Here is a 27,853-nt window from a genome sequence, read left to right on the forward strand (position 1 = left end):
CACATGCAAGGAGAGGCCTTTAGCCACAAGGCATGACAGGGTGGAGGATTAGCCTGTTGCTGTGGCCCTTAACAGATTTATTTATTTATTTATTTATTTATATTGGAAAGGCAGATATACAGAGAGAAGAGACAGAAAGATCTTCCGTTTGATGGTTCACTCCTCAAGTGACCACAACGGCAGCTGGAGCTGAGCCGATCCAAAGCCAGGAGCCAGGAGCTTCTTCCGAGTCTCCTGCATGGGTGCAGGGTCCCAAAGCTTTGGGCTATGCTCCACTGCTTTCCCAGGCCACAAGCAGGGAGCTGGATGGGAAGTGGGGCTGCCGGGATAGAACCAGGGCCCATATGGGATCCTGGCACGTGCAAGGCGAGGACTTTAACCACTATGCCATTGCGCCAGGCTCATAACAGTTCTATTTTTTTTTTTTAAGATTTATTTTTTTTTTTCTTGGAAAGGCGGATATACAGAGAGACAGAGAGGAAGATCTTCCGTCCAATGATTCACTCCCCAAATGAGCGCAACGGCCGATACTATGCCTATCCGAAGCCAGGAGCCTCCTCTGGGTCTCCCACGCGGGTGCAGGGTTCCAAAGCTTTGGGCCGTCCTCGACTGCTTTCCCGGGCCACAGGCAGGGAGCTGGAAGGGAAGCGGGGCTGCCGGGATAGAACCGGCGCCCATATGGGATCCCGGGCATGCAAGGCGAGGATCTTAACCACTTGCGCCACCACACCGGGCCCAACAGTTCTATTTTTAAGAAGCCTTGTGAAAAGTACCAGTAAGAACAGTCCTGCCCCAGCCGGGTGTTCTGTGTGTATGCAGCTGTGCCACTTGCTGGCTATATGCCCTTGGGTCAGGGACCAATTATTTCCAAGTTGCAGGGTCATTACTTCTAACAGAGACTCATGACATTAACCTTGCAGGGTCACCGTGAAAACTAAATTAGCTAGTGTGTTCAGTGTTTGGCAAAATAAGGCACATTCAGGTGCTTTCTAAGTCTTTCCCAATGCCCTGCCCCTTTTCCATTTGGCATTTCTCTGAAATGTCTGAAATCTACTCGTCAACTCCATTATGATTTCAACAGTCTGTCATTCTCAGCTTTCACACGATCTCACGGCTCCATACCGAATACAGGAAACTCCCCGGACAGTCCGTGGGCCAGGCTTGACAATCCTGACCCAGATATTCACACCAAATGCCTGGGAGTCATATTCGTGACCGGGTGAGAGCGCCTGGAGCCCATGAAGAGTCAATGGCCTCTGCCTTATGCGCCCATCTTTTTACAGCTCTTTTTGTCTGCTTCGCCCTCCCTGTTAGGATTCTTGGAACCATCACCCGCGCAAGATACTCAGTAAATCCTTCTTAATATTGCACGTCACATCAGCACATGCTCTGGCTTAAAATCCACCCCTGCTCTCCCTGTTGTAGGCGATTTGACGCAAAAACATGGCAGCAACCTCGTTTCTTGTCTCACACGAAAGAAGAATTTTCATACAGACAATTCCACTTTGCAAAGCAGGATTCATTTAGAGGGGAAAAGGGACTCCTGCCACGGTGGTAGGAGGGGCTCCATGTGTCTGAGGAAAAACCTAAGACACATGCAGGAGGCCTGGATCCAGCGAAGGAAACAACACACACACACACACACACACACACACGGTAATGGTGGAGATGGTGTCTTTTCTGCACCATCTCAGGGGAGTTACTCAAAGGACAGATTTGTTCACACTAGCATCTGGTTTCAAATCAAACTCAGAAGGGTGGGACTGGTTAACTCCTCCTCCCAGTCTGATCACTCAGGCACCAGGCGAGGTGGGTCACTTCTCCTCGCTTCTGTTACAACTCTAAGATGACAAAATTGATATCTTCATTCTGCCCCCTTTGTCCTCCTTCAAGGAGAAAAGGTCCCCTTGGAAAGTAAAAATGGGGCAGAAATACGATTTTATTTATTTATTTATTTATTTTTAAGTAATTCCAGCAGGGACCAGAAACCCTGACTGCCAATCTCCTCTAACTCCTCACACATCCCCAGCCCAACTACAGCCTAGCCAAAAGCCTCCCACCACACACCCAAGCCCACCTGGACCTCGGACTTGCACCACAGCCAGCACCTCACCCCATCCCCTCATCCTACTCCAGCTCAACTCGCTCAGCTGGCGAGAGGTCCCCGCCGGGCTGCAGCCTTGGAACGGAGCTGAGCGTCCCCTGTCTGAACTCCCGGGAAAGGGGTGAACAGCGGTCCCTGGCCACAAACTTTTAATGAGGAAACTTTTTATGTGAGGGAAACGGAACATTATTATAGTGAAGAGGCCGCGAGTTTCAAGCTTAATCCCTGAGTGAATTAACTGAAGCAATCAGCCAGAAGTATTACAGCCTTAATCCTTCGGAACACGTCTAATTAAAATCATCCTCACACGGGACGAGGGGTATGTTTGGTTTTACTTTCTTAATGTGTGCCTGTTGTTTTAAAATCTTCAGAACCTTCCCTCCCAGCAAAACCCATGGCGGAGCACCCATTCTGAGTTCCAGCCATTCCGGGCCGGAATGACCGATGCCCCGCCAGCAAGTCCCGCCCCGAACTCCCGCCTTCCGCCTTCCGCCTCGCGAGACCCTGCCTACGTAGGGCGCCGCGCTAGGCCCCGCCCCCTCGGAACACGTGTGGCGCCGCTCCGCCAGTCGCACGCCGCGCCGCCGCCACCTCCTCCCGCGCTCGCGCCGCGCCGCCTCCCGGCTCGGGCCTCCGCTTCCCGCCCCGCCCCCGTCCTCCAGTCTGGCGTCTCCCAGCCCGACGCGCCCCGCTCTCATCACGTGATTGCCTCATCCGGGTCCTTTGCGTTCTCTCTCCCTCTCCCAACATGGCGGCCTCAGGTGAGTGAGCGGCCGAGCGCGGCCAAGGACCGGTGTCCGGGATCACCTCCCGGAGCCTGATCCACTGGTTCCATGGTGTCGGGGAGCGGGCCGCCCCGATTTCCTTCGGGCGAGGGAGTTGCGGCAGGCTGGCGGCGTCGCCACGTTGGGTTTCTCGCTCCGGGATGTTTGGGAGGGGGAGGGGAAGGACACCTTTTCTCCCCCGTGTCTGCGCGAGGTTGGAGGAGGCGGTCATGGTGGACTGCGGCTCGGAGGGGGCGTGAGGAGGCGCGGGGAGGTCGGCGGGCGGCGCGGGGCCTGTGTGGAGGCGTGAGGCACTGTGCTTGCGTGGAAGGAGGCAGGAGGCGGTTGGCGCGCGGACTGGTGCACCTGAGATCCCGCGTCTCGGACGAGGCACGAGGCCGTTGCGGACGGGCGTGGGGGAGGGCGGTTGGAACCCGGGCGCGAGTCGGTGTCGGGGTGCCGTGGGGGGCGGCCTGGGTGCGCGTGCGCGCCGGCGCTCCTGGGGGTGCTGAGCTCGGTGCTCGGTGCTCGGTGCTCGGTGCCCCGGCCCTTGCAGCTCCTCCGAGGGGACCTGTGTGTGGCAGGACTGCGGGTCGGGGTTGCTGGAGTGGGTTGGGGGTGGGGAACACAATGTGGCGCGCCCACGTGTTAGCAGAGAGGAAGCTGGGATGGGCTCGGAGGGTTCCCTGTAGCCTTTGCCATTCTCTTACCGGCCTCGATTGCTCCCCGAGCAGGCGTGCCGAACGAGGTCGGGTCTTCGCTCCTCTTAACTAAGCGTCCATTCTGGTTGAATGTTAATAGCTTCGGTGTTAGGGCTTCGGGCCCCCGCTCCTCCCCTGAAGGGTAACTGCGAGTACTAGGACGTGTTATTGAAAAGAACGCTCGCTAATGGCCGGAGTCGGTTTCCGTGTAGACTTGGCCTTCCCGCTGGACTCAGGAAAGCAGCCTTGAGCTTTGTAGCATTCAGTTTTGTTAAGAGGCTGTGTGGTTTTCTTCTCCCTGAAACAACCCTGCATTCTGCAAAACTTTTTGCTTAAACTACCGTCTCTGGGCACTCATTTCTCACTGGAATTTGTCTTCTCTGTTATTATGAGGGATTGAGCCGTGTCTCTTACCGTACCAGCTTTCGGTGGTGTGGCACCTGATCGCCAGGCGTGCACAATATGCTGCTTTCTCATCTGATTCCACGCAAGGTTATACAGAGATGGCAGTCGCTGCCATGGATGGGTTCAAGGTCACACTGCTGTCGGGTAGCAGGGCAACGTCAAGATCTTGAAAGACTTGAACTCTTCTTCACCAACTTGGGGTACCAACATGAGGTCCTGAGTTGGAGAAACTGCCCAGAGGCCTCGCCCAAGAGTTGACCGTGTTCCCATTGTTGTTTGGGGCTTCGATTTACCACCTTGCCTGCCCAGGTGACATGCCGAGGAGTTAAAGGTCTGTCAGATCTCTTCCCTGGAGTCTTAGGTCGGTTGTTGGAGCTAGAGCTTGCACTTGTCGGAACATCCTTCTTGTAGGGTCTGCTGGGCGCTTCTGTGAGATCCTCCCCAGCAGTGCGGGTTTGCAGCGTGCCCCGTGACTGACCGTCGAGTGAGGATTGTTTGAGTTGCTAGGGAACTTGACACGTTGAACCAGGGCACTCCGTTCTTTGTCATCTTTTAGAGGAATATTTCGAAAGGCAAGGTGCTCATTTCTCTCAAGTGTTCATTGTGACTGCTTTCATTGGACTTGTTAAAAAGCCCCATACCTCTTGTTCCAGTTGCCTGATCTCTTCCCTTACCTGGAGGGGATCAAGTGTGTTTGACACAGGTTACCCTGTAGGGTGGGTGTGGAAGCCCAAGCACGCGGGCCTTTCACTTTCAGAATACTCTGATGCTGAACCTCAGGCAGGGATCACACACTGGTGTCTGTTTTCCATCTGCTTGTGACTCTGGAGTAGGGTCCCCAGCTTCAGCAGGCAAGCCTGGAGCTCCCTGTCCAGGTTCAAAGGCAAAGGCAGTGTCAGTTACAGGCAGGTACTGAAAAAGCCAGGAGCCTGTGCGAGGGAGGCACATCAGAACCTTCTTGGGAAAGTTTTTTTTGTTGTTGTTTTGTTTTGTTTTGTTTCAATGCAGAGTTTGAAATCCTTGCACAGTGTCTGTGCATCTTCGATAAAACATTCTTTTCTGTGTTCACAAGGTATGAGTAGGGCAGAGAGGATGGGGCTTATTTACTTCTGGGTGTGCCTTTACTTGTTTGTTGTTAATTTGAAAGACTGGAGATCTCTCATGATCTCCCAACAACTGCTTAGCACGTTGCCCACACTGACCAGGGCTGGGCCAAGGGCAAGCCACAGGCCAACAGCTCAGTGGGTGACAGGGACCCAGTTGCTTGAGCCCGTCTTTCATCACCTGTTGCCTCTCAAGGTGTATTAGCAAGTGAAATCAAGTGTAACTTATTTGTGACTAGGGATGTGTGTGTGTTGAGGGGGTGCTGTCAGTCATCCCGGGAGCCCAGTGTGTTGGCCCAGTGGGTAAATCCTCACCGTGCAAATTGCTGGCATCCCACGTGGGTTCTGGTTCATGTCCAGGGTGCTCCACTTTCCTTCCAGTTCCCCTGCTTGTGGCCTGGGAAAGCAATCAAGGACAAGGACAGCCGAAAGCCTTGGGACCCTACAGCCATCTGGGAGATCTGGAAGAGGCTCCTGGCTCCTGGCTTTGGATTGTCTCAGCTCTGGCTGTTGTGGCCATTTGGGGAACAGAGAAGTGGATAGAAGACCTTTCTCTTCTCTATCTCTCCTCTTTATATATAAATCTGATCTGCCTTTCCAGTAGAAATAAATCTTCAAAATAATCATCCTAGATATGCCATAAATCCCTGCTGCCATCCAAAGGTAGGAAAATGACCAAATCAGAAGAGTTGCATTTTAAGCATTATTTTGGAAACTCCAAGTACCTTGTACCTTATGCAGTTCATTGGGCGCTTATTTTGTTGCTTTAGGTGAAGATCAAGTTCCCTGTCCCTGGAGGACTTGGGGGGGTGGGGAGCATGGTGGTATGTTCCTCCATGTGTTGAATTAATTGGGGACAAGGAGGTCATGTAACTGAACGTAGAGTCTGCGACAGTACGGTTTTTAGAAGTCTGCCGAGCTAAACTATGTAAGGGTACTTGAGAAAGTTCCTACTAAGGCGGGCTCTGGGCCTAGGCGTTAAGACGCCATTAATCCTTGCTCTACAATGGAGACTGAGGGCAGTCATCGCTCAGGTGAGAAATAAGTTTCTTTTACTACAATGAACGTGTATATACGGAGGGGTCTTCAGTTCACAGAAAACGCATCATGTAAAAGAAACAATGGATTCCAAAAATTCCAGTACCAGAATATCTGTGAATTCCATTTTTACAAACTTGTTGCAGTGCCCTGGTGTGGGACAGGAAAGGCACAGCCTTAACATGTGACACTTCCGTTGTGGCTAGGCACTGAGCAGCAGGGTAATTAGCCTAGGTCTGGGCCCTTGAGTGTTTGCGTTTATGTGTTTGTTAATGAATACTGTCCTGATTTGGCAAGGCCTGCTTTAGTGCCTAATAAAGATACCATTCATATCCCATCAAATGTACCCTTTTTAAAGTATACTCAAGTAATATGTGAACATTCTCATCATCACAATTGCGAATTATCAGTCCCTTCCCTCCCCAGTCCCCAGATCAGAGGTACCGACTAGTCCCACAAGGATGCAGAGGCAGGGCTAGAATTTGCATCAAAGTAAACTTTACTGCTTTGGTACTTCAAGGGCCTCTTTTTTTGAAATCAGGAACTAGCTGTCAGCCTGAAGTTTTTGTTTGTTTTTTGTTTTTGATGGTCAACAGCTAGTTTGTTAGTGGCATCAGGCTTTTCCAGACTGAGGGTCACATAGGATAAGGGAGGAGGGATTGAGGAGCTTAAATAGTTCCCATAAGCCTGTCTGTGGAATCCATCAATTGTTTCCACACGCTTGTTGGAAAGTATCTGCCTTTGTTTTGTTCTCATACAAATGATGTCCAATCAGTTGTCCTCCTGCAAATCCCCCTTCTCTGTTATGTAAATGAGGCCTGAGGAATGTAGCCAGAGAGAGCATGCCCTTGGAAGGCAGAGAATGGAGAAGAGCAACTTTTTATATTATACAAAGATAACTTCACCAGGGAGCAGAGACCATACCTGCCTATTATCCCATCTGACTCCTCATGTCCCCACGGAGATTGGACCCTGCTGTCAGGAATAGGGGCTGGCCACCACGCTGGCCCCTTTGTGAGAAGGGGCGGAGAAAAGGGCAACAGCCGCTGTGCTTCTCCAGGGGGTCAATCTAGAGGTCCCTGGCAGAAGGGCACGAGTCAGGTGTCCGAAGCACTGCTTGCAGGGTTGGGTTTTTTGTTTGTTTCCTTTAATCGGAAAGGCAGATAAACGGAGAAAGAACCTCATCCTCCACAAATGGCCTGAGCTGAACCTGTCCAAAGCCAGGAGCCCAGACTCCAGCAGGTCTCCCCGCAGATGCAGGGTCCCAAGGCTTTGGGTCGTCCTCCACTGCTTTCCCAGGCCACAAGCTGGATGGGAAGCGCGGTTGCCGGGATTAGAACTGGCACCCATGTGGGATCCCAGTGTGTTCAAGGCAAGGACTTTAGCCACTAGGCTACAGCATCAGGCCCGTCTTTAGAATTTAGATGTGCAAAATGTCATGTTCGGGCCCGGCGCGGTGGCGCAGTGGTTAAAGTCCTCACCTTGCACGCCCGGGAACCCATATGGGCGCCGGTTCTATCCCGGCGGCCCTGCTTCCCCTCCAGCTCCCTGCATGTGGCCCGGGAAAAGCAGTTGAGGATGGCCCAAAGCCTTGGGACCCTGCACCCACGTGGGAGACCCGGAGGAAGCTCTGGGCTCCTGGCTTCGGATCGGCATAGTATCAGCTGTTGCGCTCACTTGGGGAGTGAATCATCGGACAGAAGATCTTCCTCTCTGTCTCTCCTCCTCTCTGTATATGTCTGACTTTGCAATAAAAATAAATAAATCTTAAAAAAAAATGTAGGAAAACTGGGCCCAGTGCAGTAGCCAGCAGCTAAGTCCTTGCTCTGAACGAGCCAGGATCCCATGTGGGCAACAGGTTTTTTTTGTTTGTTTAAGATTTTTTATTTTTGCTGGAAGAGCAGATACAGGAGGAGAGACAGGGAGGAAGATCTTCCTTCTGTTGATTCACTCCCCAAGCGACCGCAATGGGTGGAGCTGAGCCAATCCGAAACCAGGAGCCAGGAGCTCTTCCTGGTCTCCCATGTGAGGAAGCAGGGCTGTCAGTATTAGAACCAGCACGTTCAAAGAAAGTACTTTAACTGCTATGCCCAATAAAAATAAATAAGTCTTATTTTTAAAAATTAGACCAGTTCAATCATTGTGGCAAGGAATTGTTGTGTTTGAAGCAATGAGCCATGCTGGAGGAGAATGCTGTGAAAATCCTGAGTTTCTTTGAGAGAGTCAACGAGAGATCTTCCATCTGCTGGTTCACTCCCCAAATGGCTCATAAGCAGATCAGCTGGGTCTCGAACCTGCACTCATAGGAATTGCTGCCATTGACCCAGTCCTGAACATGTAGACTGGCTCTTTTCTCAACTATTGGATTAAAAATGGAGTGGGGGAAACCCTGAGTCTGGCTTGAGGTTTACTGCTAATCTGCTTCCTGCAGTGAACTCTGCCACTGAATCTGAGTTAAAGGTGTTGTGAAGGAAGTCAGCCAGTGCTGGGGACCTGGGGGCTGGCGGAGGGGGCAAAGAGAGCAAAGGGGATGTATGGTTCTAAAATAACAGTATAGCCACTGTCACTGACTGGTGCCTTCTGCTACACCAACATCCCGTCGGAGCACAGGTTCCAATTCTGACTGCTCCCTGCTGATGCCCCTGGGAACAGGGCAGAAGGGAGGTCACCCAAGGGCTTGTGCTGCTGTGTCCGCGTGTAGGGGAACCTTTGGCTGCCACCTGCCACGAGGACCGTTTTGGGAGTGAGCCAGTGGCCGGAAGTAACTCTGAGTAACTATTATTTTCAAATAAATAAACGTTTTCAGGGAAAAACGATGCTGCAAAATTAATATTGTTTTGTGGGTTTTTAAATTGAAAATAACAGAAGAATGTGTGGCATTGAAAACTCAGAGGATTATGAAAGGAGATGCTGGTCTGTGGGTTTGATTTAATCTAAGAACAGAAGACCGGGTCGTTCCAGCTTCTGTGTTTTGGTTGATGAATGTTTATGGAACAAGGGAGAAAAGATACCTTTTATTCATTCCTACTGTTAATGTTGAACTTGATCTCACTATTTGTACTGGCCGTGAGATCATTTTCATTCTCCCAGTAACAAGATAATTGGATATTGGCTAATAATAGTAGAGTCAGCCCCTTGAGAGTTAGGCTCTATAGCTAGATTCATGTTAATTCCAGATACTGTTTTTGAATTAAACTATATGAAAAAAGGTCAAGGGAAGCTTAAGTGCTTTTAAGTATTTTACCTAATGCCTTGTCCATATTGGTATATTGAAATGTCCACTAGCTGCGTCTTTGCAGGTGAGCTGCCGGAGCCTCCATGTGATAGGAGCCATATTGCTTTCTCTGAATTCTGTAGACCGATTTCAGATAAGATCTGATTGATCACATATATTCTCAGAGACAGATTAAGGTGTTAAAATGAGGTGAGAATTAGAATGTGGAGAAAAAAATTCATGATCATGAAAGCCATGAAGCTGATCCTACTACAGCAGAGGTGCTTTTTAATTATGTAGTAGCTGCAGTTAGACCAGTTCTAGAATGTCACTTCCCTTTTTCTTTTCTGAGTTGCCCGGTTGGTGTTCTCTGGGAAGCTGCTAAGGACTGCCTAGGGGATGCGGGGTCAGCGCCCTGCAGGAAGCTTTTAGTGTCCTCTGCACGCGCACACTGCAGGAAAGTGCGTACAAGTCTCAGTGGGAGAGTCGTCATTCAGACACTGCAGCTAGCCGAGTGCCGAGATCACCGAGGTCTGCTGTGGAATTACTGATAAGCTGCTTAGGGGCCAGGATCCCAGGGAGGTAACCGGAAGAGCACTGGGCCTGGATGGAAATTTTGCTGTTTAATTCCAGCTTAGCTATCTAGTATCACTGTTAACTGTAGGATGGTGGCTTAACCTTGCTTCTGAGAAAGAAAGATTTGGGGGTTTTTTGGTTTTTTTTTGTTTTTTTTGTTTTTTTTTCCTGTGAATTGGAAGTTAAGATTCCTATCATAAATGAATGTTTTACAAGCATTACAGTTTTCACATGTACCAAACATAGTATCTTGCATGGGATAGGAAGTTTGTCTTTTCTCTCCATTGAAGGAGCAGTGAATGTAGTGGCCTGTTTCTAAATTAAGATCTCCAGTGATAAATAATAAATGTAGTAGAAAGTGAAAAGATTGCTTCCACCCAAGTTCACAGTCTGAGGCAGAGACTCCTCAACTTCTGATTTTTTTCTTTATACGTATACATGTGTGGTTGCATATGCTAGTGTTCTGTAACTTGTGACTTTTTCCTTTTACTGTTGAATTCTTTCTAAGCCTTTAGACTGTTTTGTGTTTATTGTGTTTATATAGTGTGCCCAAGTCGAGTCCTTTGGCCTTTGTTGCTCGAAGGGCCAGGATCTGCCCGGTGGTTAAGACATCAGCCGGAGTCCGGCTTCCTGGCAGTGCCAACTCCGGCAGGCAGCAGCAGAGGTGGCTCGAGTTACTGGGTCTCAAGCCACCAGACAGAAGTTCTGTCTTTCTTTATTTGTTAGTAGTTACATTCTGTTGTACCACTCTGTAAATGCCTGAGCATTCATGAAGAGTTTTTTCTCTTTTTCAAACAGCAAAAAAGAAGAATAAGAAGGGGAAGACTATCTCCCTAACAGACTTTCTGGCTGAGGATGGCGGGACTGGTGGAGGAACCACCTACATCCCCAAACCCGTCAGCTGGGCTGACGAAACAGATGACCTGGAAGGAGATGGTAATCTTTCTTATTTGTCATCAAGCTTAGAATTTTCATTATCTTCCAGGCCAAACTGTAAATGTAATTTGTATCGCTTACAATTCAAAAGGAACACACTGATTTTGTAAAGCCTGGAATCTTAATGTGTTTGATACAGACTTAATCTTGGGGTTTAACTGACTGCAGGTGAGACAGCACTGGCCGCTTAGGTGTGCCTCATCCGGGCTTGACGTGAACAGACTTCTCTGTGTCCTACCCTTTTAGGAAAGGGTAGACTGGGAAAGTAAAGACTGGGTTCTCTGCTTAATTCTGTAGAAGTGACTGCAAGGTCTCATGTACACTTGGGTGTGCTCAGCCAAAGAACAGCCCGGCAGCTATTAGTATGCCTTCTTCAGTGTCCCTGCATAGATGGAAATGGTTTGAGAAAAGGGGATGATGACGGTGGTGCGAAAACAGAATCTTTATTGGGGTGTGATTCAGACAACAGCAGGAAGGGTTAGCTGTTTTAATCACCAGGTATACATAGACCTCCCACCACCACCTAGAAACTTCCAGACTGCAACAGTATACCTCATGACCTCTTCACAAAGGTCAAACTTCCCATAAGTGTTGGTACAAACTAGTGGACACACTCTAGGGAGAGGTGTGTTTTAAAGAAGATGGTAAACCAGGAAGACTGCTTTGGGCAGCCTAACATTAGACTGTGAGAGTTCAGGGGGTGGGGATAGGAGGGGATGCAGGCTGCAATCATGGTGTGCTGCTCTGAGACTTGGGCAAAGAGCAGATGTGTGTTAAGTACCCACATGTGGTGACTTCACGTTGATTTCTTTGCTAGGTGAGGAGCTATGTGATGGTTTCACTGAGAGCCAGGCCTTGAAATGAGACATACAGTTGCTAGTGCTTTTCTCCCATTGCTGGTCTGTCGTGGCATCGTGTGTTTGCATTTGGCATCTAGCAGCGGTCCCCTTACTCTTGTCTGCTCTTCCAGTTTCCACTACATGGCACAGCAACGATGACGATGTGTACAGGGCGCCTCCAATTGACCGTTCTATCCTTCCCACCGCTCCACGGGCTGCTCGGGAACCCAATATCGACCGGAGCCGTCTTCCCAAGTCGCCACCCTACACTGCTTTCCTAGGGAACCTGCCCTATGATGTGACAGAAGACTCCATTAAGGAATTCTTCAGGGGATTAAATGTAAGTGTAGGACTTCCCAGCCAGTAACTAGATGCCGTGGATAGGGACTGATTGTAGCTCTTCATCGGAAGAACAACTAAAAAGGAGAAATACACTGAATTCATGGTGAGTTTGGTTGGTTGATTGCTTTTGAGTTTTGCTATCCTGATAAGGATGAAAATCTTGTTTTTGAAGATGCAGAAGGTGTGGTCGGGTGTATGCAGCGGGTGTATGCAGCGTTGTGTCTTTATCACTTCCGCCTCGAGGCATCTGTGTGCAGTGATGGAAACGTGGGAAACGTGCTTGCTTTCTTTTCTCCTTTAGATTAGTGCAGTGCGCTTACCTCGGGAACCCAGCAACCCAGAGAGGCTGAAAGGCTTTGGCTATGCCGAGTTCGAGGACCTGGATTCCCTGCTCAGTGCCCTGAGCCTCAATGAAGAGGTAAAGAATGTCCTGGGGGGGGGGGCAGTGGCGGGGAGGACTCCCTGTGTCATGATGGCCAGACACGTGGCGTTGGGTGGACTCTGTGAGAGTCGTATAATACCCACAGTGAAAGGCCTGAGTCACTTCAGCAATGGCAGGGAGGCGTGCGTGCGCAAGACGGGAAGAAAGCCACCACGCACTGGCTCCTGGGGGCTCACTTCATTCATTCACAACTTTGCCTTGACTATAAGTTTGCTTTTTCAAAATAATTATTCTGATGAAGGAAAATGGGGGTAAGAAATCCATTTGAGTGGCTTAGTATTCAAGGATATCACCTCACTTTCAGGGAAGTGTTGTGATGGTGTGCTTTGATAAAAAGCTTTAAAGGAAACTGACAGTCAACGTTTGTTCCTGCTCTGAGGTTTTCTCCTTGGATCTTACTAATGTTATGAAACTTTAACTTAGTCTAAATGAGAAAAAGAAGTCCACCCACCATCTGATGTTGGCTGGATTAACTTAAATGGTTGTTCTGTTAAACTTTCAGTGAACTGCTTAGTTAAACCTTTAGATGTGGTGTTTTCTTGTTATTGTTGAAGAATTATTTATTTTTCATTGGAAAGTCAGCTTTAGACTGAAGGAGAGACAGATCTTCCATCCACTGGTTCACTCCCCAAGTAGCTGCAACGGCTGAAGCTGAGCCATCCAAAGCCAGGAGCTTCTTCCGGGTCTCCCACGTGGGTGCAGGGTCCCAAGGCTTTGGGCCATCCTCGACTGCTTTCCCAGGCCACAAGCAGGGAGCTGGATGGGAAGCGGGGCTGCCAGAATTAGACCCTGCGGCCCTATGGGATCCCAGCACCTGCATGGTGAGGACTTTAACCATTAGGCTACTATGCTGGGCCCACTTTGGAGTGTTTTTAAGTAGAATACATTGTTACTGTTCTTCAACTAGATTGCATTGTGAAGTAAGTAAAAATCACTGATAAACTTAATTAGGGTCAAAGTATGTAAATAATGCTATGGGACAAGGGAAGTCAATGCATTCCTCGGGAACTGATTTATCCAGAGGTAGATGGGTCAAAGTTATAGAGTGCGTGCTGCTGGCTCAAAAACGTAAGATTTCAATGAATGGTTGTTATAGCCCCAAACATGTCTTTCATTTAGCTAATTTAGCTATGAAGTTACTGTATCTTTGACTCCTCCTCCTTCCCGTCCCCCAAAAATAGTGTGTAGTTGGTATTTATTTCAGGACTTTAGTGTACTCATCCTAAGTGACTCCACGTTGAAGCCTTTGTGAAGGGTTCTTCCTTCAGCTGACAGGTGGGAGTGTTAGCGAGGACGCAGTGTTCCTCTGACCTCCCCTCCCTAGTGCCTCTGCTGTGCCCGGGTGTGCATGCTCATTCGTGGGGTTCATGCATGCTGGCTTGATGTGGTCCTGTATTCTCAGTCTTTAGGTAACAGGAGAATCCGAGTGGATGTTGCCGACCAAGCACAGGATAAAGGTAAGGAAACCGAAATCTCATGTTTGGCAGTGGTCCTGGGATGACAAGGTAGGGGTCACCCTTTCCCAGAAATGCTTATGGTGCATCTGCTGGTTCACTCCCCAAATGGTTCCAGCAGCTGTGGCTGGGCCAGGCCAACGTCAGGAGCCAGGAACCATATCCAGGTCTCCCACGTGGGTGGCAGGGACCCAGGGACTTGGGCTGGGCTGTCTTCTGTTACCTCCCAGGCACATTAGCAGGAGATGGAGCAGAGAAGCCAGGACTCTGGCTACAGTATGGGATCCCAGTGGCATAGCCACTCCCACAAAGTGTTAAAGGATAGCGTGGGTCTACCTGAGGGTTTTTTGTTGTTTTTTGTTTGTTTGTTTATTTGTTTGTTTAGGATTTATTTATTATCGGGGAGGAGGAGAGACAGAGAGGAAGATCTTCTGTCCAGTGATTCACTCCCCAGGTAGCTGAGCCAATGCGAATCCAGGAACCTCTTCCGAGTCTTCCATGCGGGTGCAGGGTCCCAAGGCTTTGGGCTGTCCTTGACTTTCTTCCCAGGACACAAGCAGGGAGCTGGATGGGAAGCAGGGCCACCAGGATTAGAACCGGCGCCCATATGGGATCCCGGCACATGCAAGGCGAGAACTTTAACCACTATGCCGTTGTGCTGGTCCCAGGGTCTACCTGAATCTAAAGTAGCGGTTCTCAGCCAGTTTTGCCACACAGGGGACTTGTGGTAGACATGGAAGATGTTTTGAGTTGTCAAAATGTTAAGGGGATACTGCTGACAGGAGGAAGGAATCCAGATGGAAAGAATATACAACAAAAAAAACTTTCCAGTTCAAAAAGGAATGTCAAGATGGGCAAACCCTGAATGGAAGAAATGAACAGGAAGTAGTAGATGTATAGAATAGCTACCTCACAGTGTATTGGACACGAAGGGCTTCTCTATGTTTCAGGGACTTCTGGCCTGTACAGAATACAAGACAGGTGAGCATTGATTCAATCACAGTAGGCGTGAGAGGCATCTAGTTGAGTTGAGAATGTGCTTGTGGGCCTGGGCCAACTTCATTGTGGCAGCTTGATTTAAAAGAAATATGGTGTGGCAAGTGTGTAGCTGGGTGGTTAAGTTGCCCGTGTCCCATATTGAAGTATGGGATTCAGTTCCTGGCTCCAACTTCCTGCTGATACAGGCGCTGGGCATTTGGTCCTTTCCACCCACAGGGGAGGCACGGATTGAGTTGCTAGTTCCTGCCTACAGCCTGACCCAGCCCTTGGCTAGTGAGGACATTTGGAGGATAAACCAGTGGATGGGAGCTCTTGCTGTTTGTTTTTTAAATGAGGACTGCGGCGGGGGTGGGGGGTCATAATGGCCAGCTGGGGTGGGCTGACCGGGTTTTTGTGTTTGGATCCATCTGTAGACAGAGATGACCGTTCCTTTGGCCGAGATAGAAATCGGGATTCTGACAAAACAGACACGGACTGGAGGGCCCGTCCTGCCCAGGACAGCATGGACGACTACCCACCCCGAAGAGGCGACGACAGCTTTGGAGACAGTGAGTTTGTTTCGGTGCAGTGGGTTTCCTCTGTGTTCCAGGGTTGGTCTATCCAGGAGTGGGGCAGATGTGTACATTGGAAGATCACCTTGGCACAGAGTGGATGTAGGAAACTCAAAGGTGTGAACAGGAGTGGTCTTTGATAAGCTCAGGGGTTTTTTGTTTTGTTTTTAACTAAGCAAAGAAAGGGACAGTTGTCAGTTTTTTGTGTTTGTTGTTGTTGTTGTTGTCCTCTGATTTTGGAGACAGTTGTTTATAAAGAAACCCAGGAGAGTCTACTAAAGTAAACTGCCTTAATTTTGGTAGGATTGCTGGGTACATAACACAGAAACATCAATTGTATTGTTATACAAAGAACAAGACTTATTGTCATGTGGGCTCAGGAGAGACAAGTGACAAAAAGTGGGCCCAAAATCCTGTGTGCATCAGCCACACAGTGGGGAGTGCAGATGCGAATAAACACAATGCACTTAGCAGGGAACGTGACGGCAGGGGGATTACACGTTAGCTCTGCGCCTCAGTCTGAACAAAGGCTCCTGAAGCCTTTATGCTTAAAACTACCTGAAAAGCTCCGCTAGTTATTCAAAAAATGGAAAGAACTTGCTGTTCTTATGGAGCAAAGAAATTTTAAATCGTTGCTTGTCCATATAATAGACTACTTCATAGTGTAGCAGGCATAGAACTACAAGGGCAAAATCCAAAACCTGTTACCTGGAAGGAGGGAGGGACACAGACATTTGAAAATTGTGCCATCGTGTTGATCGTGGTACGAGTCATGAAATTATCAAGATAGATTTGGTAATCTGGCTCCTTCCTAATCGTGAAATAAACATGGCAAAATATTGGCACACACTAAACCTAAGCAGTAGATCTGCTGTAATTATTTCTTTCTATCAGTATTTTTGAAATATTATAAAACACCCGCACAACTAGAATACACATTCTGATTTTGTGAGGCACCTAGCACGCACTGCACACGCAGAGCCAGGGACACGGCAGTTCCTCTGGGCGGGGTCGGCTCAGGAGAAGGCTGGACTCTCGCGTTCCCTCCGACCTTCAGCCATCCAGTCTGAGCCAGCAGATCCTGGGGAGAGCTGCCTCAGCCACGCTCCCCCAGCGACGTCAGCGGATGCAGATTCTGCAGTGAACAGGAAGGAAAGGTAGACCGAGGTCCAGTTTTTGAGTCAACTTGCAGTTAGCATGAATTAGAAACCCTCAAGTATCGCCAGAGTCTGAGACTCCTTACCCTCCGCCTCGGACCCAACAGGATGACAGCGTGGGGTGGGGCAACTGTCGTCTCGATGTTACTACATGCTCAGCAGCCACCTGCCAGTGCGCTGCCTCTCACTGTCAACCTGTTTCCTTAGGAGTACAGGCTGTTGGCAGCTTGACTAGATATAAAGAAAGTCAAGTAGAGAAAATACTGCGAAGGAACACGTGTCTGATTTTTGTTTGCTACAAGTTCAGATTTGGGGTGCTTGGTTTTGTTTTGCACAATCTGGCCGGCCACCTGAACTGCCGCATTTGCTTTATACTTGCGTATAGGGGCCTGTTACACTATTACCGTGGGTGAGTATGTGTGAGAGGCAGAGATGCAGCAAATATGTCATAAACACATTGAGTAGACGTCTTTCTGAGTCAGTTTTTAGTCACTGCTCTTTGCAGAGGTCCTGTCATCATTAGATTAGCATGTGCTACGATTTTACTATTATAAATAGCATTGCAGTAAATGCCTCTGTCTTCTATCACATCATTGCCTCCAAATGAATTCCTAAAAACCAAAATGATTTTCAACCCTTGCATGCATGGTTCTAAAGCAGCTTTAGCATGTTTGTACTATTTTACGCTGTGATCAGCAGTGCACGAACTGACCTAAGCCCATACATTTTGCCAACATGAGATGCTGGCATGCATTTCATCTTTGCCACTGGAAAGTTGGAAATAAACCTTGCTCTGGGTTTCTCTGTCTGGAGTGACAATTACCGAGGCTGTAGTCCCATGCTGTGTTCATGTCTGCTTTTTGCCCTACTCCTTTCTCCCCCCCACCCCCCATTGGAAAGTCAGATATACAGAGAGGAGAAATAGAGAGGAAAATCTTCCATCCGATGATTCACTCCCCAAGTGAGTGCAGTGGCCGATGCTGTGCCGATCTGAAGCCAGGATCCAGGAACTTGTTCCAGGTCTCCCACATGGGTGCAGAGTCCCAAGGCTTTGGGCTGTGCTTGACTGCTTTCCCAGACCACAAGCAGGGCGCTGGATGGGAAATTGAGCTGCCGGGATTAGAACTGGTGGCCATATGGGATCCCGGCACGTTCAAGGCGAGGACTTTAGCCGCTAGGCCATGCCGCCGGGCCCAACCCCACTAACTCTTGCAGGGCAGTGGGCTTTGTTCCTCAGAAATTGACTGTGGAACAGGGAAGACTCTTTCCACATATATCTCCACCCAAGTTACTGTCCCAGCAAATCAAATACTGAGAATTCCATACAGCTCCAATTCTTCCACTTTGGAAAATAAGGTGATTTGTCTTTGTGAGAACTAAGATGCTAGCGTGTTTGCTTTCTCTGGATAAAGTTGGAGAGAAGGGAACAATGTGACCTGTCTCCTCTAGAGTATCGGGATCGTTACGATTCGGACCGGTACCGGGACGGATACCGGGATGGATACCGGGACGGCCCACGCCGGGACATGGATCGCTACGGCGGCCGGGATCGCTACGATGACCGAGGGAGCAGAGACTATGATCGAGGTAATGGCCGTAAACAGATTGCATGCTTTCAAGAATTCTTTTGTTTGTTTTGTTTTATTTTGTTTTGCCCTTTTTCTCCTCCAGTGTGATGGTTGCAATTTGGGGTATGTTTGCAGGCTATGATTCCAGGCTAGGCAGTGGCAGAAGAGCGTTTGGTAGTGGGTACCGCAGGGACGATGACTACAGGGGAGGCGGGGACCGCTACGAAGACCGCTATGACAGACGGGACGACCGGTCGTGGGGCTCCAGAGACGATTACTCCCGGGATGATTACAGGCGGGAGGACCGAGGTAAATCATGTTCTTGCTTTCTTCATGGAGCAGACGCTGGGATCAGTGGGACATTTGCAGCTGTGTTTCCAGCTCCTCGTTTGGGCCCAAGTTGAGCCCCACTCTGATGGAGGCAGCAGGGTGGGCAGCCTAGAGGTTAGCATGCTGTGCCGAGTCAGCCAGCACTCTGGGCTTTTGAGCTTGTTTATAAATCACACTTCAGATTAGTGATTTAGGGCCCTTTTTTTTTTTTTTTTTTTCAAAGAGAAAGAATGGATGTTCAGGTTAACGTAATCTTGAGGTTACAAAGCTACGTTGCTGATTGTCATGGCCATGACACCACAATGATCAGTATCATTAATTAAGGGTCAGATATCAGTGCACCTGTTCTAAAATTGGGCTTTAATACATCAACTTATAAAACATCAGTTGTGTTCCAGATCTGTTGCAGTTTGTGGATAAATGGTCATTTGTGTTCTGACTGAAGTGATGTCACCAAAAAGGTGATGGTGCCTTGGTGCTGCATTTTTTTTTCCCCTACCCCAATTATTCACTGTCTTGTCTTGGACCTTATGCTGAAGGCTCCATTCTTGTCTGGGGTTTTTTGCAGAGGAGGGAGGATAGGCCTGGACAGCCAGTAAGAAGTACAGAGAGGTGGCAGAGTTCTTGGGGCAAGTGGAAAGCCACACAAACCAGCAAAGTTCCTGTTTGTTTTTCTGTTTTACCTGTTTCTTCAAGCAGGAAGCCTAAAAAAAAACAAATAGTAACTCAACTTTGCATTGACTATGGCACCTGGGAGCTGCATGTCCAGGCACAGGTCATTTCCTTTTAAGACTGTGTCACAACTGCTGCTGCTTCCACTTTGCAAGGAGGAGAGCTGGGCTCGGCTATGAGCCCGAGGTGCACCTGATTGTGGTGCCTGACCTCTGATGCTTTAACCCTGGCTTTGTTCTCCTGACCCCTCACTGCAAGTCCCTGCCACTATCGTTGTGTTGTTGATGCTGTTTATTTTCATTTTGCTAGAGAGAGATCTTCCATCCTAATTCACACACCAGAGTCCCAGCACATGGGGGCTGGGCCAGGCTCAGCTCATAGTCCAGATTTCCCATGTGAGTGGCAGGGACCTAATGGCTGGAAGCTGAGCAGTGTCTTCACCGTAGCCCCCTACCACACCCACAAACTCCTCGGCAGATTTCGCTGCTTGCTCCATTCTTCACAGTGGACCCATGTCTTTGTGGACAAGATTTAATTCTCTTGCTGCCTTCCTTACAGGCATAGCTAGTGTCCTTGACCTGAAAGTTGCAGGGGCCTTCACTGTTTGCCTGCAGTTTGCTTCAGCATTACCTTACACTCTCCTCAGAAACGCTGTTAGGTGCACGCTCGGTGTGCAGGCTAACTCAGGTCTTCGCTCCTGTAAGCCTTCGCGGGCTCCCCAAGTAGCCCTGTATGTATCTCCTGTTCTTTCTACTTGGGACATTCCAATTCAATCAAACTCACTATCATCTGGCCTTTGTACAGTATCTAAAGTGTAGGAGCTTAATAAATGATTCATTGAGTGAATCAGTATTGGCTAAAGTCGTGATTGTGCTGCACTGTTGGGGGACAGTAGAGCCGCACTAATACATGACTCAGTCAGTCGCTGGCCACTGAGTAGCCGCTGTAAACCTCAAGGGAACTGGAACTGCCCCTTTGAGCCCCAGCGGAAGTAGGAGTGCACATGGGTTGCGGCGCGGTGGATTAAGCTGCCACTTGTGATGACTGCATCCATTTCAGAGTCTCCAGGGTCAGGTCATATGTTGGTGTCTACTCCAGCTTCCTATCAACGGGTACTGGGGCCTCTTAACACCCACCTGGGTACCTGTGGGGAGTTTCCCACTCCTGCCTGTTGTAGGCATTTTGAAGCATGACCCAGTAGGTAAAAGCTAGATCTATTCCTCTCATTCTACCTTTTTTATTTTTTTCCTACGTGGAGATAGTTATCACTTCACGAACTTAAACATGTTAGCATTGTGTCTCAGGATCTGTAAAAGCTGTCTGCTTAAATCCTCTGTAGGAAATGCTTGCTTTCAGCAATGTGCCGTGCATGTTGGGTAGGTGGGTGGTGAGGGTATAAAACCCCGAGTGGGCATGGGAGAGGACACGCAGCTGCGCACCCTGAAAGCTCCTTGACCACAGCCAGCTGACGTGGGCACGGGCCTGCTGCGTCCTCCATCGTTTACACGGATGAACAACATAGTTTCCAGGGAACACTCAGGTGTATGCTCAGAGCTTTCTAACCGTGTACACACACACACACACACACACACACACACACACACACACACACACACACACACACACACACACACACACACACACACACACACACACACACACACCCCACCACCACCCCATCCCCCCCCAGATTGTGTTGCTGTGTTCAGGGTTGGGTTCTCTGACCTGTGAGTCATCTATCGGGTACATGAATGACACAGACGCGCATGGAGGAACTAGTCTTCCATCCCATGGTGTTAAAAATTCTTTATTATACTAAAGGCACCCATCATCCAGGCCAGGTTTTTAAGGGGTTGTTTGTTTGTTTGTTTGTTTTTAAGAGAGGCAGAAGACAATTCTGTCCACTGGTTGGCCGAAGCCAAGAGCCCAGAATTCCATTCAGGTCTCCCACATGGGTGGCAACAACCCAAGTCCTTGATCCCTCATCTGCTGCCTTGAGGGTGCAGAGGGCTGGGGCTTGGAGCCGCCCTTGGATGTGGGGCACAAGTGGCAGTTTCACCTGCTAGACTGATGTCTGCCCTGTTTCAAGTGATTGCCCGAGTTTCATTTAACACAGGTCCCCCCCAGAGACCCAAACTGAATCTGAAGCCTCGGAGTACTCCAAAGGAAGACGATTCCTCTGCTGGCACCTCTCAGTCCAGTCGGGCAGCTTCTATCTTTGGAGGGGCAAAGCCTGTCGACACAGCTGCTAGAGAAAGAGAGGTAGAAGAACGGCTGCAGAAGGAGCAAGAGAAGCTGCAGCGTCAGCTGGATGAGCCCAAACTGGAACGACGGCCTCGGGAGAGGTAAAGTCTCCCATTCGGGAGTTCTTTCTGCACCAGCAGGGCGGTCTCATCGGAGGCACCAGGGAATTTTGCCTGGTCATGGTTGGGAGCGTTCAGTGGGCTGAGGTTAGGGGTGGTAAGTCTGAAGTGGGACAGTTTAACCCAGTGAATTGTGAAGACCTGGCATCTAGCCAAAATTGCTATGACCAGAGGAGCCCGAGTCCCATCATGTCAGTTACAGAGCTGTTACCCTGGGGTTAATGGGAGTTATGTTTACTTGTCACATTTATGAGAGAAAATGTAAAGTGCAGGCTAGGCTTTTTACCTGTGTGTGTACTGATTATGATAATTGTTACTGCTGTCATTGTAAAAATATTTTATTAGCAATTGTTGTGTGGGTTAGCCATTAAAAGATAGCATTATGTCTAACAGAATAGAGACTTAAAAAAGAATTTCCTGGGGCTGAGCATTCTGCATAGTAGGAAAAATGCCACTGTGGATACCCATACCCAGTGGGAGAATGCCCGACTTCAAGCCCCAGCTGCACGCCCGCTCCCAGCTTCCTGCTGATGCACATCTGGTAGTCAGCAGGTGTGAGCAGTGGGGTTTCTGCTACCACTTGGAAAACCCAGATTGAGTTCCTAGCTTTTATAAGGCATTATTATCATTATTGTTATTATTATTTCAAAGGGAGATCTGTCCCCACTCAGACAAGTCTTCGGCTTGGATGGAGGGACCCAACCACTTGAGCCACCGCTTGCTCCCAGGATACACGTAGGCAGATGGAAGGAGTGGAGCCAGAATTCACACCCAGGCATTTTCTAGAATGTAGGCATCCCATGTAAGATCTGAAGCATTACACCAAACACTAGCCCCTCTAAGACAATATTATTAACATTAATAGCTGGTTCTTGCAGTAGTTTAAGTTCAAGTTGTGTCGTTATGACTACTGCGTCCCAGTTTGATGGAGAGAGAGCTGCAGCTGCATGTGCACAAAGGGACGCATGGGTGAAACAAATGTATCTGATGATGAGCGGTGGGCCTGAGGTGACCTGGGTAATGTGCATTGTTTGTTTGCTTCTGTGTAGACACCCGAGCTGGCGAAGTGAAGAAACTCAGGAACGAGAACGGTCGAGGACAGGAAGTGAGTCATCACAAACTGGGCCTTCAGCCACCTCTGGCAGAAGTAAGTCAGACGAGGATGGGAAGCCACAACTTCGCAGGGTTGGATTGTCAGGTGCTCTCTGTTTGGATTAGCATGGACTGACAGGAGTTTCAAATCTGTCCCAGCATAGAGGTAAATGATGTGTTTGACAGAAGAGTGTACCTTCCTTGACAGTAAGTGTCCCTCCACCTTAGGGCTTCACATCACTGAGTTTTATTTATTTCAAGCAGTTATGGGCCAGGAGTTCTCTGTTCCCAGGGTCAGCTGTGGGAACAGCTGTGTTGTGTGGCTGGTGGAGTTACCAAGTGACCATGTCAGGCCTTCATTCTTCCCCACTGACGTCTGATTCTTGACACGCACCTGGAGTGCTTTGGAGACCTGAATGCTTCCTGCTTCTCCCCTTACCAAGATGCACTGTCTCTTCTCCTGTCTCTAAATTGGTTGGAACTTTTCTAAACAGTGCAAGGCTGAAGCAGTTTGGAAATTCCTCCAGGTCTTTAGGAATTTGCTGAAAGTCAGGAGTACTGGAGTTGTATCTTCCTAACAGTAGATAGTACCATTCTTTGGGAGAAGGTGAAAAAATGATCCTGTTGAGTTGGCTCTGTCTGTAGGCCTTGGCCTTAAAATGTGGAAAGAATGTGATGAGACAGGCTCCAGGTTTGAGTGCGTGCTCTCACTGGTGTGAGGATGCGGCTGCTGGTCACCTTGGCGCGTGTGTGTGTGTGGAGGCTGAGGGGAGCCAGGCAGTGGACTAGCATGGTTGGGATTTGCCAGAGGCCCCATTTAGCCACAGGCACACCTCCTGTGAGGACAGCCTCCCTGTGATGTGAGAAGCTGGAATCCTGATGGGGTGTGCATCTTTAGCAAGGGGTGGTGGGAGCTCTCCTTTCAGGTGTGTGCCCTGACATTTTTCCTGTTTTCTCTGTCATTGGGGTGCTTGGTCAAAGTGATGTTTTGAGATTCCTACTAAAGGGATGGTTGCATCTGTTGGTGTCTGTATCATGGTGATGGAAACTGGGAACTTGAATGTGGACCATTTTCAACATCCAGTTGAAATCTTGATAAGTTCTTGTACTATATGTAAGGTGTGTCACCCCCAGCCACAGCCCAAGAAGTTGACCCTCCCCTCTGACTTCACAGATGCACGGAGGAGAGAGAGTGAGAAGTCTGTAGAGAATGAAACACTCAGTAAGGAGGAGGATTGTCACTCTCCAACTTCTAAGCCTCCCAAAGCCGATCAGCCCCTAAAGGTAATGCCAGCCCCTCCGCCAAAGGAGAACGCTTGGGTGAAGCGGAGTTCTAACCCTCCTGCTCGATCTCCAAGCACAGACCCAGAGCAGCAGTCCCCTACCAGGTGAGTTGGCCTGTAGTCAAGAAGTTTTGAGAGATGGGGCCTTGGGATGGAAAGTGCCTTGGGAGGGATTGGCCTGGCATCAGGTCCCCTAAGTTCACCTCTTTGTTCCAGTTCACTTGCATGGAGCTGGCTCTTATTTTCTGATGTATAGGAAGCTGTTGGTATCATTTTGATGACTTGGAATTATCTGTGATGGGCATGTGCGGGCACTATAAATTAGGCCTTCCCCACCTCCACCACATGCGGGTAGTACGCACTTGGAGTCCATTTCCCTGTCAGTCTCTGGCCTCCAGGTCCTTCTGTCATCTGCTGACAAGTCTATAGTTTAATATCCTCTAACGTTAAATGTAGTCTGAGTTTTGGGAAAAGTGTACTGCATTTTGGAAATGCTTGAATTTCTTAGGTGTTCTCATTCTGAAATCATTTACATGATTGCATGTTTGCCTTTCAGTGGTGGGGGGAAAGTGGCCGCAGCTCAGCCATCGGAGGAGGGACCAGCAAGGAAAGGTAAGCCCATGCAGTGTGACAGCCTGGCAGAAGGCTGGGCCTGGGGTGTCTGGGCGCTGCTTTGTCGGTCTGTTGTCTCTCGCCAGCAGAGGGCAGGCCTGGGCCCTTTGCAGATGGCTTGCAGCTCCGCCCTTTCCTGGTAGAACATTTCTATGAAAGGAGGGGGAGTCATCGGAAGGAAGTGAGCATGTTCAGTCCAGATTAGAAATGTCACCATTAGCAGGCCAAGGCCACTGTCAGACGTCAGCATCCTTCGTTCCAGCTTGCTGTTCATGGTGGTGGAACTTTGGAGTAGCTCTTGCTTGGGAGTGTGAATGATGCAGAGAGCATGGGACTTCTTCCCAAAGATGGAGAGAAGGGGAAACAGTGGGATCCCTCCCCTTGATATTTATGAGCAGTTTTCCTGAGGGAGGGTGGTTCTGGGGCCAGCCCTTGATTTGTTGGGTGTCTGCTCAAACAGATGAAAACAAAGTAGATGGGATGAGTGCACCCAAAGGCCAAGGTGGGAACTCGAGCCGCGGTCCAGGAGATGGCGGGAACAGAGAGCACTGGAAGGAGTCAGACAGGTGAGCGGGTTCCCTCCCCCTGGGTGAGAACACATCTTGGGGAGTAAGGCACTCTGGTGGTTAGAGCAGGCACCGGGCAAGACACCTGTGTCCTGGATACGGGTATCTGGGTTCAAATCCCAGCTCAGGAACTCAGATTTCCATCATCCTTGTGGGAGCTCTGGCCTCCTGGTTTTGGCTCAGTTCCCCTGAGCTGTGGTGGGCATTTTGGAAGCAAACCAGCAGATGGGACAGCTGTCTCCCTGTCACCCTCTGTGACTCTGAAACAAAATAATAGTTCAAGGAAGGAAAAATCAACTCTTCAGACATCACAGTTCTAAGAGAGCAAGGACTGTTGGGTGCCTCAGCCCTCATGCGCATTGAAGAGGTCTGCTCCTGGAGATGTGGTCTTATGCTTTTCCACAGGAAAGATGGCAAAAAGGAACAAGATGCCAGATCTGCACCTGAGCCAAAGAAACCTGAAGAAAGTCCAGCCTCTGTAAGTGTGGCCTTGGCCCCCAGCCTCTCTGAGCTTTTGCCCTTAGACTCCTGTACACGTGGGCTAGAGTGATCGCAAACAAGGCGGTACCATGCAGTAGAGGCAAGCGCTCTCCTGTTCCTGTCCCCACTCCTCCCTTCGGATAGGGTCATGTGTGCCTCTGACTGGCCCTCTTGTCCTGGCTACTCGCCAGCAGGTGTGGTCTGCACGCCTGTCCATGGCCTGGGAAAGCAGCTGTGGCCTGCCTGTGTCCCAGGTTTTGATGTGACAATCCAGGGTCTACATCACCTTGTCATTCGTCCATTACAGAAATTCAGTTCTGCCAGCAAGTATGCCGCTCTCTCTGTGGATGGGGAAGACGACAACGAGGGGGAAGACACCGAATAGCCCGCGACGCCTGGGCGCTCTCCTACTCTCTCCACCCTGGAACACTCGAGAGCAAATCAAACCTCTATCCAGACAAGACAAAATAAAACTCACCATCTCCTGGAGACCTTTCTTAACTTTTTTTTTTTTTTTTTTAATGAAATGAAATTCTTTTGCATGCTGCTGCAGCCTTTAAAGTATTTGAAGCCACCGGAGGATCACCATTGTGGCCAGAGAGAGCCCACACTGTTTAGCAGAAGAATTGGGGTGTGTTTTTACAGTACCAAGCGGTTGGCTGCCTGTGTGGCTGGTGCCCAGGGCCTCCCTGGAGCAGCAATGGCCATGGCAGATGGAGTGGCAGGCAGGGAGGTTCAGGGAAGTGAGTGTGGGAGATTGCTACCTATTCATTCTTAGCGTGGCATATATGAATTTGTAGACGTTACCTGAATAGATTTTTCATCTGGGAAAGATAAATTTAGTCTCAAGCTGTTGGAGTTTCCAGGAGGCTGCCAGCCCCTCTTCTTCCTTTACTTCAGAGTTACTGGGGTCAGCCTAGGAGGATTCTCTTTATTTTTACCCCCCAGGGGGGTAGTTGAGAGTCTACAGGCCACTAGAGAATAGAACTGCTTGAGGACCAAAATACATTGGAGAATTGTGGTTCTAAGGAAGCTTTTAGGGTAGGGGAGGGGGCATTGTGCAGCAGGTGTTGGGTTATGTCACGCCAGGGGGAGGAGGGAACCTGGTGCACCTGCAGTAAGCGATGGTGGCGTCCTGGAGAGGGAATCATTTGGGGGGGTCCCCTTTTCCTCAAACACTGTGCTCTCTGAAAGCTGAACTAGAACCGCATTCTGCTGCAACCTGAAAGCTTTAACATTTCAGACTCTTCACATTCTTCCTGCTCCTCTCACCGCCCAGAAAGCAGTCCCTGCTTTAAGTCCTGTAGCTGATCCTCAGGCGCTGTGCTAGCTCAGCCACTGCTGGGGCTGGGAAACGAGAATCAGTGCTTCCCTCGAGCAAATCTTGAAGTCATTTGGACTCTCACTTCCTCCCCTACCTATGCCTGCTCCTGCTGACTCCTACAAATGAGAATGTTTCAGAATTTGGTGATGTTGGGAGGAGAACAGGCCAGATCCCACGGACTGGGGCAGGTATAGTGGGAGCCTTTCTCACCACTTTTTTTTTTTTTTAAACCAGTTTTCTCTCCACTGAAATTCCACACACATGCTTGGGTTTATAATGTGACCTAGATCAGTATGTGGGGTTTTTGGTTTGGGGTTGCATTTATTTTTTTTTTCCCCTAAAAGAATGAATAATGGAGAGAATTATTTAACCAGGTGTTGGCTTCTCTGGCCACACAGCCTGTCTGCCTCAGTGTCGGGGTCAGCTCGGTCGATGGTACCCTTCCCATCAGGCCTGGGTGCCACAGGCCTGGCCTGGCCCAGCAGGGGTGCTCACTGCAGCGGTGAGCCATGATCATTTGCTCAATGGACTAAGGACAAACCAAGTGAATTACCTTCAGATGATTGGTGTGGATGGGCGAGGAGCTGGAAAGCGGGCTTTTCCGAGAGCTACCCAAGGTTGGAAGGGTCTTGCTTGTAGGTAATGGGAAGGTCAATGCCCTCTTCATTTCTACTTCGAAAAATAGTTGGATCCTAAAAAGCTGGGTTTTTTCCCCACTCCCTTACCTTGCCCTCCTGTTAAAATAGAAACAGGGATTGATTTATGTCCCGTTCCTGAATACATGTAAAATTTGTACAAAAATATCTTCTATGAAAATGATTTGTAATCTGTAGACTTAACACCTGGGAGATGTTGTGAGATGTAAAATCCCATCCTCGGGGTTGTGGGTTTTTTTTGTTTGTTTGTTTTCTCCAAATAAATCTGATCTTTAAAGTTGA

General features: G+C 49.2%; 1 protein-coding gene across 2 annotated transcripts; it reads left to right on the forward strand.

The window, feature by feature from the left end:
- The first annotated feature begins 2,777 nt into the window (after positions 1 to 2,777).
- On the forward strand, positions 2,778 to 27,853 carry EIF4B (eukaryotic translation initiation factor 4B). 2 transcript variants are annotated; one of them, XM_040979416.1, is made up of 15 exons: positions 2,778 to 2,865; positions 10,704 to 10,841; positions 11,812 to 12,020; positions 12,324 to 12,440; positions 13,867 to 13,921; positions 15,331 to 15,465; positions 18,075 to 18,212; positions 18,329 to 18,502; positions 21,312 to 21,540; positions 22,608 to 22,705; positions 23,825 to 24,038; positions 24,490 to 24,545; positions 25,006 to 25,111; positions 25,517 to 25,589; positions 25,899 to 27,853. In XM_040979416.1, exons 1-15 carry the CDS (start codon positions 2,853 to 2,855, stop codon positions 25,974 to 25,976), a joined length of 1,833 nt encoding a protein of 610 aa, XP_040835350.1. In that variant the 5' UTR covers positions 2,778 to 2,852; the 3' UTR covers positions 25,977 to 27,853. The 2 variants fall into 2 exon arrangements, with proteins under 2 accessions (XP_040835350.1, XP_040835361.1); XM_040979427.1 differs by lacking the exon at positions 12,324 to 12,440 and having other exon boundaries at positions 2,795 to 2,865.

The sequence above is a fragment of the Ochotona curzoniae genome, unplaced genomic scaffold (genome assembly GCF_017591425.1).
Source record: "Ochotona curzoniae isolate NIBS_2020 unplaced genomic scaffold, NIBS_Ocur_1.0 contig_1014, whole genome shotgun sequence".
Lineage (NCBI taxonomy): Eukaryota > Metazoa > Chordata > Mammalia > Lagomorpha > Ochotonidae > Ochotona > Ochotona curzoniae.